The 15,018-nt window shown below is 47.8% G+C and overlaps 1 protein-coding gene across 1 annotated transcript in view; it reads right to left on the reverse strand.

Moving 5' to 3' along the window:
• The window catches only part of RIMS4 (regulating synaptic membrane exocytosis 4), a 53,689-nt gene extending 40,464 nt beyond the window's left edge, over positions 1–13,225 (reverse strand). The window contains exon 1 of the mRNA XM_074605065.1: positions 12,907–13,225. Within this exon, the coding sequence (XP_074461166.1) occupies positions 12,907–13,003 (97 nt within the window). The 5' untranslated portion in view covers positions 13,004–13,225. The remainder of the gene's footprint in view (positions 1–12,906) is intronic.
• Between the last annotated feature and the right edge of the window lie 1,793 nt (positions 13,226–15,018).

Genomic DNA, 15,018 nt, shown 5'->3' on the forward strand with positions numbered 1-15,018 from the left:
GAAGCCTTGGAAATTATTAATGAATGTTTTGATCAGTGGAACATTTTCAGGTCATTATGTTGTCATGCCTTCAGGATTTACTCCCTCCCCCCCACACACAATTTTCATGTGGTTAATACCCTCTACAGGTGATCTTTGGAGACCCAGTCTTAGGGCTCTAGGGGAAAGGTGTTCAAGGGAATAAACAGTTTTCTAGAACTCAGGAAATTACACAAAATTATGGCCTGAAATAAGACTTCCTGGTTTTTATAGTCAATCTGTCCTACAAGCTTGCTGTCTCTCTGCAACAGATGGCTGCAGCGAACAGACTGTGAAAACAGTGTCAAATTCACCAACTAAAATGGACTGTGGATAATTTGCCTGGTATTATTCCTAGAGCAGCAAGCCAAATTTTGCCTCAACTGACCATGCAATATTTCATAGAGCTCTCTAGTAGGTAAGCCAGGCAGTACTGAGACAGAAATAGAAAAATAGTGAAATTGGGCCGACACAATGCCAGGTTTAGAGGCACTTGGCTTGGGTTGGGTCTTGGGAAAAACTGAGTTTAGGACGTAATAGTCGCCTCCTGTCCAGAAGCAGTAAGAGTATTTCTGCAGACACAGAGCAGACAGGTCACAGAACAGACCTACTCTGTTACTAAGCAGAAGCCAGGAATCCAGTGGAAACAGATGAAAAACAAGTTTATAGAAAGATAACTTGGGACTCTGGCATGGCTCAAAGCGGAGCCCTGGGCAGAACGGGAGAGCTGAGAACTGTTGTCGTGAAAGAGTCCAGAAGTGGGTTCTGAGGAACAGATATGATCAAAAGTCAAGTTCTGCTCCTTCCCCTATTCTCAACCTGTACTTTCTCAAATCTCCCACTTATCCTCTCAGTCCCCTTAAGTGAAATACTTTAGACCAGATGTTAAAATCACAAGCCTGAATTTTATTATGCATGACCTTCTATGCCACAGCATGGTTGTGTGAGAAATACCCTTGCTGCGCACCCACTTATCTAGTTTGCACATCCATCGCTTACGCATATTGGGTAGGCAAATCATTAGTTAAATGGCTGTCTCTTTACCCAAGCAATTTTCAGAACCTATGCGTGCTCAGTAACTAAACCAAGATGTCTCTACCGCTCTTACAAAGTACAAGGCAGAAATGAAAAATGTGCAGCAGTGGAAGGGCCATGGGCTGCCTTACAGAAAACGTCTTTACCTTTATTATTTCTTGCCAAAGCTCTAGCTTATCAATAAAATATTGAGAACAGCTTTCTCTATGTCAGCGGAAAGGAGCCAATAAACATGCGTTGCCTGCACAGTGAAAAAAAACCCCATATGCTAATTTTGGAAAACATTACCTGGTGGAAATACAGAAATACAGAGAGGAAAGGGGAAAAAAATACAGGGGGAATACTGGGCATTCTAGTGGGACATTGTTACTGCAGTATAAAATATTGAAATATTTATAGGCCAGAACCCTTGATCAAGACACGAATGAAACCGGGAGATAGCCATGGATGAGACTCTACCCAAAGACCTCTGGCTGTTGTCCAAAACCAGACCCGTAGTCAGCAGCGTCAGAGCAGCTGATGGCTCCTGCCAAGACAGGGGAAGAGGGAGCAGAGCGCTGTCAGGCTGCAGATGGACATCAGCACTAACCACTCTCCAGGCTGAAAGGATCAGACCTGAAACAAGACTGGAGCGTCTTCACAAACTGAGCGATCTGGGAGCCACCTGACAAAGCTGTGAGATAGGAGTGCAGATGCCTCTGACGCCAGGTAACAGCCGTTGCAGTGAGCTGTCTGATCAGAGAGAAAAAGCTGCTAAAAATTAGTGCAGCAGACAGCAAAAACAGGTGCTTTTAAGCTGAATTATGCAAGAGTTGCTATGCTAAAAGCAGGAATACCTGTCTAATTTAAGAGAGAGCACCAGAGAAAGCACCTCTTCCACCCTCAGCCCCATAACTATGAGCAGTCACTGAAGAAATCCATATGATCAGTACCTAAAGGCCCCAGATGGAGGAAGAATGTGCAACGATGACAGCATGCACTGACACGGCAGTACAAGAACGGGTGTCATGGGATGCTAATGTTACCATGGAAATGTCCTCATACCACGTAACATTTTGACACTGTCTGTTTTCTGCGAAGCAGCAATGATGTGGCAGCCTGCAAAGCCTGCATGAAACTGCTGTTAGAGTTTCGCCACGGTTATTACTGCAGCCGGCAGCCAATTCAAACTGTCTAGGTATTGGATTTTGACCAATCTGGCAGCTCCGCTTTCTAAAGTGCATGAGGAAGCTTTTAACAGAAACAGTTCCATAAATCACCCTGATTTAATACGCACTGTCTGCCAGGCTGAGCACTGGCCTGCACGCCTGCTTTCGGCATTGCTTGCCCTGCCTTCCAGACCAGCATCTTCAATGTTCCTTCATCAACTTCCTTGAATTGGCAAACCCAAGAGAGGGTCTGCTCCTCTGCTCAAGCTGCCTTTGCACAAGCAAAGCACCAGGCTCAGCCCCGTGCTCGCAGGGCTGTGGCGTGATTTTCTGAGCTGCTGAAGGCAGGTAGAGCCCCAAATCCCACTCACTTCCAACAAATACTAGAGACCAAAACTCCCAGGCATTTTTGAAAATGCCTAACTTTGCATATTCAATATTTAAAACAAGGACAGACTCTCGTCAAAACTATGTTCATTGCAGAAAGCTTGTTTTTAACTCAAGGCACATCAAGGAATACTACCTAACCTTTTCCTGTCTACTTCCATTGAAACAAAAATCCCAGATCTGGAGGAGATGCAACCATGGACTATGTAATTCACAAAGGCAGATGTACAGGGATCAACCCCCACGAAAATGTGGGGTTTTCACAAGCACACCAAAATCACCATTGAAATATAACACTGGGTTGTGACAGCAATTCCTGCAATTCTTTCTGGTTTTGAGGGAGCTGGGGGGAAGCAGAATACTGTCAAGCCTCAAAAGTTAGTCTGGACCACTATCCACCTTTATCGTAAGTTTAATTAAAAGTACTGTAAAGGGGGGAGGGCTCTGCAAAACTGCTGCAGAGCAATTGCTTTAATCCCACAGGCCCACGGTGAGATTTCATGGCAGGCAGCAGGGCTTCAGCCAGAGGGACAGCAGCATGAACTGAACACAAGGGACAAAGAAAGCTACTGGGTCTGATTTGTCACAATACTGCCATCCAGAAATGAAGCGGCTACAACAGCTGGAAGTCTAACAGGCATCAGAAAGAGTAAAAGCCTTCTCATTTATTTTCCTGACAACCTGATTAAAGCCCAAATATGGATATAAAGCAGCAACCTTAAAATCTTGAATCAAATTTTCCTAACTTTTCACTAGGGCTGTGATGTCATGCATCAAATACAAGAAAGGAAAGGTAAATAGTAAAAATAAAAGAGAAAAAAAAAAAATCACCCACCCACACAACCCTTCCAGGATGCTGAGAAGTGCTAAACAGGGAACTGGATTTTCAACAAAAAAAAAATCTTAATCTTCTTAGACATCTTGGCTGCAACACAGTTAACATGTTTCCCATCCACGTGGCAGGATACATTCCCTGCAAACTGTAAATACACATACTGCTGGTGGGCAGCTGGCAAAAGTCCCACACCACTGGGAAACTGCCACCACTGGCAAATGTCAGCATCACCCATACTGCCCATGGAGCCGAGCGAGGGGCAGGCTGTGCCCACACACTCCTGTCCATTGGTGATGCTGCCGTTTCCTTGGCAAGGTGGGTCATTCTGCAGGTCTGACCCCACCAACAGCTGAGCTGCTGCACCAAGGAGGATGGCCAGCTCCAGAGAGGGACACAATCACGTGTGCCATGGGGAGGGAGACTGTAACCTCCTAGGTCAGATCTGTCACCAATGTGAAGTACCATTAACCACAACTATCTTTATTCTAGCTACTAACTGTGAAAGACCCTTCAACAGTCCCTTGAACCTCATTGCAAAATGAGGTGATGAGAAGGTACCTGAAAAAGCAGGCCACTCCAGATGGACTGAAAGCAACGGTTTCCAGGGATGCTGCGCTTCACCCATGGATCCTATCCTCAGTTACGGAGGATCTCCTCCAGATGCCAAAATCATCCACAAAATGGTGCAGTATTTCTGGAGCCCGGCAGACAAAGCACCTTACCAACAGCCATTTACTGCACCTCCCAATCCCACAAACATCCCAGCAGCACGGGTCTTGCTAAATAAGAGATACAGAATTCAGGACGATACCAATAGAATAAAATAGCTCATCCCTCCAAATCAATACAAGGAAATTCAATAAAGGCACATGCAAAAAGCAGTAACTTCAGAACGCGAAAAAATGAAATGCACAAACGCCAGAAAGGGAATGAGTAGCCAGGCAGCAGTTCTGCAGAGAATGATCTGGAAAGTGGCATGGATCATATCCCAAATGTGAGTCAGGAGTGGGGACACTCCTGCAAAGCACCATGTGTATTTATAGGAATACTGCACACAAAGTGTGGGTGACAGTTATTCCTCCCTGCTAGGAGCCAGAGCACTGTCCACACTGCTCCTCCTGCAAGATCCCGCGTCCAGCAAGAAGGCCAACCCAATGCTTGGGAAACTGCTCTATGCAAAAAATTCAATCAGGCTCCTTTGGTCCAAAAAGCAAAAGGAGGGGGAAGACGATGCCAGGCAGCGATGGTGGCAAGTATGGTCATTTGCTGGCTTAGGATTATGGGCACTGGGAAGAACAGTTCTGCGATGTGAAGAGTTGCTCTGAAGACAGCAGCGATCAATTGTTTCCCATGCTGCTAGGAGCAAGACAATAGTAATCCGTTTAATTTCCATGGAGAAGTAAGCTAAATTTTAGGATAAACTGTCCTTCTAATTAGGACTAGGTTAGTTACTTGCAGAGCAGACACAAGTGACTCTTCAGGACCCCTTCCTACCTCCACATTTCTAAGAATAAGAACGCACAGACATTAGCCCAAGTTCCTCTTAGTCATAAAACAGTTTTGAGAAAAATGTGACATTTACCTCTGTACATGCTGTACCCTCCAAATTGTTGACCACTCAAAACATTTTAGACTGACTTCTGCAAGGCTATACAAGGTCTTTGTATACTATAGTGACAGAAGTGATACAAGGTGATATAGCACTCCGATGGCGCAAAGCTGAAACATTATGTGCCACAGTGATTTAACTGTGGCGCTGGATTTGGTTAAAAAATAGGGCTGCTGAGCTTTGCCGTATCCCTGTGTGAAGTCAGGCTGTACCAGAGTTTCCCAGCCTTTACATGCACGCTGTTTTCCAAAAGCAAAGCCAAAGACATAACTTAAATGCAGATCCCAAGGCAAGCACGGTTTGACAACGAAATCAGAGCGTGCCTAATTTGCGTATGTCATCAGCAGACAATTTAAGCAGTGACACCTACTGAGGCATCGTTTGTGTTGCAGGATCCCTATCAAGACACATGTTCTCATACAGTATAGCGTGGTTTTCACACCCTCTCCCAGAAAATAAAGCCAAATCTCAAAGGAACTTCATTTGGATAGACGGATATTCAAATTGAGCAGTTCTGCAGAAGACCAGAAATCTTTATTCAAATATGCTAAGGGTGCTTCATGATAGATGTTTGTGGGGAAGAGACGATGGCAGGGCTGAGAAGCCTATGAGAGCCAGGTCTCACTGCCCCGCTAAAACAAATTAGCAACTTGCAGACCGTTTCCTAAATTAAAACGTTCACATTTCTAATCTAACTGAAGTCACTCAAACATGAGCAGATAGTGCTTCAGAAAATAATTGCACAGATAAATTAATTCTTCAAAACAACTACTCCAATCAAACTTAATTCTTCCCTACACAAAGCAGATACATACATTCTGTCAAACAGAAATGTTGAAGCGAAGTAGTTACAGCATTTCACAACTTGTCCTGATGTAGGAATCTGACAGAGCAAAGATAATTTTTTTAGCCTGAAGAACAGAGTGCTTTTGAATTAATAAATGTTGCATTAGAATTAACTTCACATGAAAAAGAAGCAGTAAGGAAACAGTCTCTCCTAGATAGAAAGCTTTCCAGGGACAGACTCTTCTATTTGGAAGTAAATTGCCAGCAAAATAAGAGAAAGAGATATCCTTCCCCTGTGGCTGGCAGGGGTCACGTATAACCAGCCCTCTACAGCTCCTGCACACATGGCTGGAACCTAACACCCTCCAAGTACCTGTAACATACACCAGGCCAGACACAGTCACCTTCGAGGGAAGGAGACAATACCATGCTTCCCCATGACTGCAAGTGTATGCGGCAATAAGCAGTGCTCAGGGGACAGCATCGTGCCACCATCAGGAGGTCCACGACCTCATCCATGTTCCCTCTCCCCTGTAAATCCACACCTGGATGACCACCAAGGAAATGTCTACAGAGCCCACCGCGGCACAGTGCTTGACATCCCCGGGCTAGCTGATACCTCTCTTCTCCCCCATCCTGCATCACTTAAAACACTTCCTCAGCCTACATCCAGTACCAGGTGGATGCTCCAGGTTGGGCATGCTGGAGGACTCTGCCGGGGTGCCCAGCGGGAGAGGGGAGCGGTGGCAGCTGGTGCCCCAGGAAGGCTTCCCGCCACGCTGAGCGCTGACCGATACCACGTCATCCTTCCCCTGCGCTCTCCCATCTGTCTAACCGTACCCATCTGTCAGGTTTTGCCACAAACTGTAAGCTCTTTGGGACAGAGACTGACACTTTGCTTGCATTTCTACAGGCACAGCATGAACTTGGCCGAGGACTACCGCTCTTGCAGGCGGCCGCAACACTAAAGAGCAACACAAATGCGGACAAGGTTTCAAATCTCTTGTTCCTAGTGCTGACTCATTCACAGGGCTCCTGCTCTCACCTGGTCTCACACAGCCGCAGGAGAAGACAAAAGCCACCCTCTGTAATTGCAGTCTACCGATCGTACATGCAGGCGACAGATCCAGAGAACAGAAAGCTGCCTTTAGTGCCCAGGGGATGTGAGGAACAGCACAGCTTGCTCAGCTCTGCACCAACTAGGCGCATCTGCTGTGTAAGAGTCAGTCGTTGCATTTATGATCTGGATTAACTCATGACCGGGTGTGAGATCACCAACCTCTGCAGGTATTATCCGCGGCATCTTCTTCTAGGCTATTGGTCCGTTTCATACCATTTCCACTGATGAAAGACTGATTTGACAGCAGGCCTCCTAAAATTGTTCTCCATTTTAATCCATTTATAAAACAAACATCTGCTTCCCTAGAACTAGTGTGTGCCCAGCAGGGAAAGCGGCATTTCTTACAATCTCCAGGATAACCTATGGCCAAGGACAGACGCCTGACTGTGCAAGAAGAGGGAAAAGCCATGGCTTTTGCTGCCTCCTGCACCAGCCAGGAGAGATGGCTAAATGCACAGCAGGGATTAGGCAACAAGCAAATTCTCTACGTACCTGTATATTCCAAGACTGATTCAGATTTGTCCTGCAGCATCCCTGGGATAATGCAGACGAGCCCAAGAGTTTATGTCTTCGCAAGGTTACAGGGATGAACTAACATTTAATTTGTAAAAGATTAATAAGAAAAATAGTTAGCATTCCAGCTGTGCAAATTATTTCCCTTGTCTGCTGTATGTTTGCCATGTGAACACGGTTACCTACCGAACAACTAACAAAACTGGTTAGAGGCTTACAAAACTTCAAAGGTAACTTTGGACGAAGTGAAAACAGACTAAGCACCAAAAAGACTTAACACCCTTGATACATATATTTTTTAAAAATACACAGACTAGTTAAAAAGACTTGAATCATCATTTTCTTTAAAAATCATATGTACCCCCATCCAGTACAGCGCTGCAATTGAGAAATATCCATGGCAACATGAAAACACGCATAGGGGCTCTCTCTATTTAATAACTTTCTGACGCTTTGATGTTCAAAATTATAGAGAAGTTTAATGTTTAAAATTATAGAGAACTTCCATAGATAAAACCCAGACAAAAGAGTATTCTAAACTGAACTACACTTTCACAGCACGTTCTTCCATCCCAATGTTTCAAATGTTTTTAATCAATCCATTAAATTAATATTTCACATAGCTTCTCTTCAGAGCAATTGATTGTAACACAGTGCATCTGCCAGTACTTGATAGTGTGTGGAAGCAGCAGCCTAGGCTGAATTTTATCTCTAACTCAACTCTTTTCTGAAAGAGCAGCTGACACAAGGAAGGCTTACCGTCAGTATCTAGGAGACATTTTGACTTTGGAAACCATTTTCTCTCTGCCAGACAGTTGGTTCCAGGTGGCTAAGACACAACTTTATCCTGCCATCTCGCAGCCAGGGCAGAGGTCTGGACAGTCCTTGTGCTGGGGTCCTGCCCCACGAGACCCTTACATGTCCCTTGCAGCTATTCAGCACCTCCCCCTGCTTCCCGATCAAAGCCTCCCTGCTCTCTTGCAGGGATACAAGATCCCTGTAAGGAACACATTTCCCCTTGCACAGATGCTCCAGTTGTATCTGGACTTCAGGGTAGCTGCATTTGCAATATGACCCATGGCTACAGTCTCCCAAACACCGAAATCTGCATCCCTGGCAGGGGACACCTCAGATGCCTTCTGCCAGTGCAAGTGGGCACCCTTCCCGAGGAAACCAGGACACAGGATGACACGGAAAGGAACTGGAGCACGCCTGCATCTCACCCACTTAAGCTACAGCACAGCTGGAGTGCACACCCATGCCTGAAAAGTCCTGGATCCTGCCTTTTAGGCACAGTGGCTTAAGGAAATCCCATCCTCTCCAGGGATTTTTGGTATTTCCCTACCTGTGTTCCTCTTTACGTGTAGTCCTTGTCCTCTGGAGTACACAGGGTCCTCATGTGGAGGCTCTCTTCAAAGCTGAGGACTACTTCTGGCATCCCAACTCCCAGCAGGTCCACCATTACACTGACTGTCCCTGCTACTAAAGCCACCTCCTCTCTCCTGCCCAAAGCTCGCCGGGCTTTGCACGTGCAGCTCCAAGTCAGGTGCTGTTGCTCTCTACCAAAACCTCACGTTCTGTTCTGCTTTTGCAAATTTTCCAAACTCTATGCGTGGAGCAAGCTGGTTCTCCTCCATGCCAGCAAACGCATCCCCATTAACCTTAAGGACGCCCCTCATCTTGGACTGGGCAAGACTGTGCTAAGGCCACTGTGGGTGACAGGTGGATTTCATGTACCCCTGTTCCATGATCCTGTCGTTTTAATTGCAAACTGCACCCAGGACTCACAAGCTGTCTACAAAGCAGGTCCCCACAGTTATCATGGATCCTCAACACCCTATTATTAACGCACCTGCACTTGCCACTTGGCAGTTCAGTCCCTTCCGACATGTTGCTACACAAACACCAGCATACTGAATGGCTGATTCCAGCCAAGACCAAGCCCATGCCAGATCCTCAGGACAGCTAAGATTTGTGTTCACACTGTCAGAAACAGGCACTGATTTTGAATCATAGAATGTGTTGGGTTGGAAGGGACTTAAAGGTCATCTAGTCCAACCCCCCTGCAGTAAGGGGGGACATCTTTAACTAGACCAGGTTGCTCAGAGCCTCATCAAGCCAGGCCTTGAATGTCTCCAGGGATGGGGCATCTAAAAATGTGCCCACAAACAGCGCATGATTGTCTTCCACCTTTTTTTAGTCTACTACTCCACAACCGAAAAATTATCAGAGCTCAGGGCAGACATTTGCATAAGTTAAACCAACAATTACGATGATAATAACTGCAGTTTCAAAATCCTTAACTTCACTGACATTGCTGGGGACCTCAATGGAGGGAAGATAGCGGCACTCAGCCAGCAGGAAGGACAGCAACATTACCATACCGAGATCAAAAGAGTTATTAACCTAGAGTCCTTACACTATTGAGTGCAAACAGTAATTTCTGTTATTTCAAAGCCCCACTGCAGCTCACTGGTGAACAGAGCTCAGTGTTTGCTCAGAGCACCCTCCTTGTATGTGCAGCTGAGGAACAAAAAGGGTATTACAACACAAGAGTGCAAGTCCACATCCACCTCTTTGGAGAGACAGGCACGTGGCATTATTTGCCAGAGGACACATCTGAAACTCAGCCACCCTCACTACGGCATGATTAGCTCTAGAAGCATTCAGAAGAGATCCAGTTTCTTGCTCCAAGTCCTGTCGCTATGCTGCCTATGCTGGCCTCCTGCTTCTGCGTGCTAAGATGTAAGTGGGCACCATCTTCATCCACTTCATCACCGAGAACTCAGTCCGCACATCCCCGGTGGTGTGGCAGGCGCAAGAGTTGTGGAAGATGAGAAGAGTCAGAAGACCTAATGGACCTAATGTCCAGAAGGTGGACAGTAAAGAAGAACAAAAAGGCCAAGGCAGAAAAGGAAATATTCTCTAAGTAAGAAATAAGGCATTTTTCAAGACCGAAAGTGGGACATATTGGAACTCACAGGTATCATTAGCATTGGCCAAATGTGGCTAGCTATGTTTCCACATCACCATGGCTCTCAGCGTAGGCACTTCTGCAAATTTCCTTTTACACTCCTTTAATCTGGCCCGCCCGTAGTAACTTATATGAAACACCTCAAGAATTTTTCTTGTTTGTAGATTTGAGCTTTCATGAGGCTGCTTTCCCTTTTCAGAGGAAAATGTCAAGTTTTCTTTAAGCTTGGCCATTTATCAGCTTCTCTCCTTTTTCCGTAGGATGACTATTCTCTTAAAGATGTGGTTCTCCACTTCAGACAAAATGGATGACGTGTCTGTTTGAAATAAGATTGTTTACTTTGTCAATGCTCATGGGATCAATTTTTTTTTCCTGCCATCTCCTATGGAGAACATCTTGCAAAGTGCAGTATTCATCTCCCTGAATGAGTTATCAAGATCTATTTTTTTGACAGAAATCACGCTGCAACCAAAACTGGTCAGAATCTCTCTCAATTTCAGGAGCGTGCATGGGTATGAATAATACAGAATCTTATTTGGCACAATTTCAGCATTTCTTTTATCATTTCTCTTTCACGACATTTATTTTCTCGAGAAAATTATACGCTTGTAGTTTTAACGCAAAAAACCACAAAGCAGCGCACAGGCTTTCTTGCTGTTTGCTCAGACATGTCTGAATACACACTCATAGGCACAAAACACAAGAGCTATACTGCAATGTCCCCACTGGACTGAATGTTACCCCAAGCAGCTTTACTAACGAGACTAACTCAGGCAGGTGAGATCCACTAATAAGCTACTGGAAAATAAGGTCTTAATTGTAGATTTATTTAATTCGGAGACAACTACTTGTGTTGTATTAAGAGCAGCCTGTTAACATTCACACATCACCATTCAGTAAGCATGAAGAAACGCAGTTTAGTGCAAAACCATTTTTCTAAGCACTGGAAGAGGAAGCATTCAGTTAAACTGTCACCCTGCTCAGAGCAAGAGGGGTCAGACACCAGGGAATGAAACGCTGTTCAAGGCATTGTGTCAGGTTCTCATACTCGAGCCTGTTTCGCTATCAATCATTTCTGAAGCAACAGCGCCGAGACTTCCCAAAGCTCCCGTTATTGTCTTGTGTGCTCCCCAGCATTCCAACAAAATATGAAGTGCAAATAAATCATCAGCAATATTTTGAGAACAAAATTAAAAAAAAAAAACCAACACCCATTGGAAGATATAATCTTCTCCTTGACACCCCTGCACAATGCTGATGACAATCCTAGGTTAATCACACAGATGATGAATTTATTCTTACGTCAATTCCTTTAAAAACAACAGCGTTACAGGTGTAGCAGCTAGCACGCTGATTTGCCCATGTATTCCAGCTGGCATGCCCACTTCTCGGGATGAGCTGCTAGACAAAGGAGCACGCCGGCATTTTGAGGGATGCAACCATGACAGCCAGTGTTAACGCACGCCTTAGTTACCAACTTTCATTGTTTGCCGCTTAGACGATTCACTTATAGGTTTGGTCTCCGGTACGGCGTGTACTGCGAAAAACATCCCTCATTTATAAGTGAGCTGCCGTGAAGGGACAAAGTGCTGATACACCGCTCTCCATCCGATCCCTCGTCCGTCCTCCCTGCCCACGCAGCTGCTGTGCTGCCCTCTCCTCCCAGCACCTTCTCCAGCACCCTGCGCCCTTCCTTTCCTATTCAACCCAATTTCTTTCCTACTTTTCCTTACCAGTGGCCCTCTTTTTGAAGCTTGGTCTTGTTTTATGACCACTGCCAACTATTTGAGGCCAGAAAGGTCTTTATGAAGCGGGCAAAAATCACTGCATCCATTGTGAAAGGTTTTTGTGCGTGTTTTGTGATGTACTTCGCCCTCATTTAAACAGAATCCCTTTTATTCCCCTCTCCGAGAGCAGCACAGAGCTAATGACCACTCAGAACAATTAACCTGAGAGTCTGGCGTGTAAATCAGTGGCAGGCTGGACACCACATCCAGCCGAATGGATGCCTTCTCCCCTTCACCCAGCTGGGCAGGAGGAGGGCAGCCGCCTCAGATGCTCCATCTGCAACCACCCTAGGCTCGCTATCGAGGAGGAGCGGGAGCGCTTCTCTTCCATCACCATGAATAAATTTCCTCTTTTAATCTCTGCAGCCACACACTCCCCTGCACAAACCCCCTCACCACCCCAGCCCCCTGCTGCACACAAATCCCACCAGGCAGCCGAGGGGGGACCCCCAACACCCCAAACCCATGGCCGACATGTCGCAAACCCACCCGCTCCTGGCCCACACGGTCGCCCCCTCGCCCACAGCACCCGTGGGTGGACACGGACACACGCACTGGAAACCGGCCCCACCGACACCCCCGGGTCCCCCCCTGCCTTGGGGCCCCCACACCCCTCCCACCACGCACCCCCAGCCCCACTCGCAACCGAGACCCACCGGCCTCGGCCGCAGCCCACACCCCCCCCGTCCCGTACCCGCGTCCTCCTCGTCGAAGCTGTTCATGCAGGGGAAGTAGATGGCCAGGGCCTCGAAGGAGGCGGAGAGGCTGAGGCGGCTCTGCGACCGCTCCATGAAGAGCCCGGGTCCGGGGGCGCCGCCGGGGGCCTCGCCCGCCGCCGCCGGCGGCTTGGCCAGCTTGGCCGCCCCATTCTTCACTCGGAGCACGGCCCGCGGCGTCTTGGCGGCGGCGGGGGCCGCGGTGAGGCGGCGGCAGGGCTGAGGCGAGGCGGGAGCGCGGAACGCGACGGAGCACAGGCACCTGCTGCCGCCCGGCGCTGTGGGCGCCGCCCCGCCCCGCCGCCCCGCCTCACGGCCGCCAGCACCGCCCGCCGGGGAGGGACGGGCCGCGGCGGCGACCGGCGGCGGCGCGGGGGTCGGGGGCTGGTCTCGCCCGCCGCCATTTGCCTCAGGGGGCCGCCGGGGAAGCGGGACCGGCCTCACCCCGCCTCTGGTGGGACACGGCGGCTCCTCACGCTCCCCCCGGCCCTGTGTGCGATCCCCCCCAAAATAATCTTGAGACTTTCAGGGTGTTTCTTCCAAAAGGGGGGTGGGAGATAAGCGGCAGCGGTGTAGTTTGAGGAGCACTGGGCTCCCTGGCCCCACAAGCAGCCATCTTGGGGGGCTGCCTGAGGTGGCCACGGGCCAGGGGCTTCCTCAGACACCCGGGGAGGTTGAAGGGGAGATCCATCCCTCCCACTTCGGAAGGGATGTTTCAGCCATTCGCCATATCCAAAGGCCCTCTGTCTCCCCAGAGGAGGCTGTTCCCAACTAGGCCACTGTAACATTTAATTCCATGCATTAAACTTTCTCCCCTTTCTTCACCCCCAGGGTCACGGCCATCACCACCCACCAGCAGAACAGTCTTCTCTCCCCACCTCTCTTCAGGTGCCAAAAAAGCCCCTCCAAAACCCCAAATCCACTGTTTGGAAGCACACAAGCTCCCAGGCAGAAACCACATAAGCCAAGAGGTTTTCTTCAGTGGTCATTTGGAGGGTTAAACTAAATTGGAAGGCTGCTGCCAGTTCTGGATCAGTATTTAAACCAGTTCTGCAGCACACTTGGTTAGGTGCTGGTGGGAATTTGGGGTGCTCCATGAAGAAAGTGAATTTTAAATCCTTCCCAAAGGCTAGCCTCCTTTATTTCTTTTCCAACAAGCCTTATAGGAGAATTCCTGGCTCAAAAGTACCAGCTGTCCACGGTATAGACATCACAGTATCACCCATTCCTGCTTTGGGGAAGGAAACGCAGCGTACCCTCGTTTATTTGGTGCAACGAAACCTGAAATTAGATGAGACAGAGCATGTTTTCTGAGAGCAACTTGGTCTGCCCAGCAAGGATGCTGTCCCCTGAGGGCACAAAGGAAGATGTTCCTCATGCACTTGGTCTGTCCACCCATCACAGTAACCAAGTGCCATCCCACTTGAACACATGGGGCAACAGGCCTATTTGTGCTATTCCAAAAATGCAAATTAGAGCCCAACATCTCCATAAGGAAAACTATGGCTAAAACCACTGTACATTGAGTGCTGCAGAACAACAGCCTGAAGTGAAACAGTGTTTTCCTCCTCCAGTGCTGGAGCCCAGCTGCAGACAACCAGAAGATGAACAGACCGGGCATTCTGGTCATTCCCAGCACTTGGCACAGCCTCACTTGAGCTTCAAAGTTGTAACAGAGCTAGAGACCTCATACTTACAAATACTGCTTTTGTTTATATTTCCATTCACAGTAAGCAACATATGAATTATAGCCCGTGATATTACCTGTACTCTTCTCTCAAAGAGTTAATAAATCAATCCATTAAGAGTCTTTCATCTACTGAAAATCCTAGCAGAGCTGTAGCGCATTTGTGGCTGCCAGTGTCAGGAAGCAGCAAGAGCAGGGCTGCTCAGGGGAAGGGGACCAGGAGCAGCCCCAGTGCAGGGCAGGCACAGTCCCATGCCATGGGAGGCAGAGCAACATGGTGATGGCAATGGATCCCATCAACACACTAGCTCCAAGGTCAGCCAAACACCAGTCTCCGGTCTGAGACAGGCTGACCTACAACATCACCCAGACAAGAACTGAAGACCCCCAGGGCTGGCGGTTA

The sequence above is a fragment of the Larus michahellis genome, chromosome 12 (assembly GCF_964199755.1).
Source record: "Larus michahellis chromosome 12, bLarMic1.1, whole genome shotgun sequence".
NCBI lineage: Eukaryota > Metazoa > Chordata > Aves > Charadriiformes > Laridae > Larus > Larus michahellis.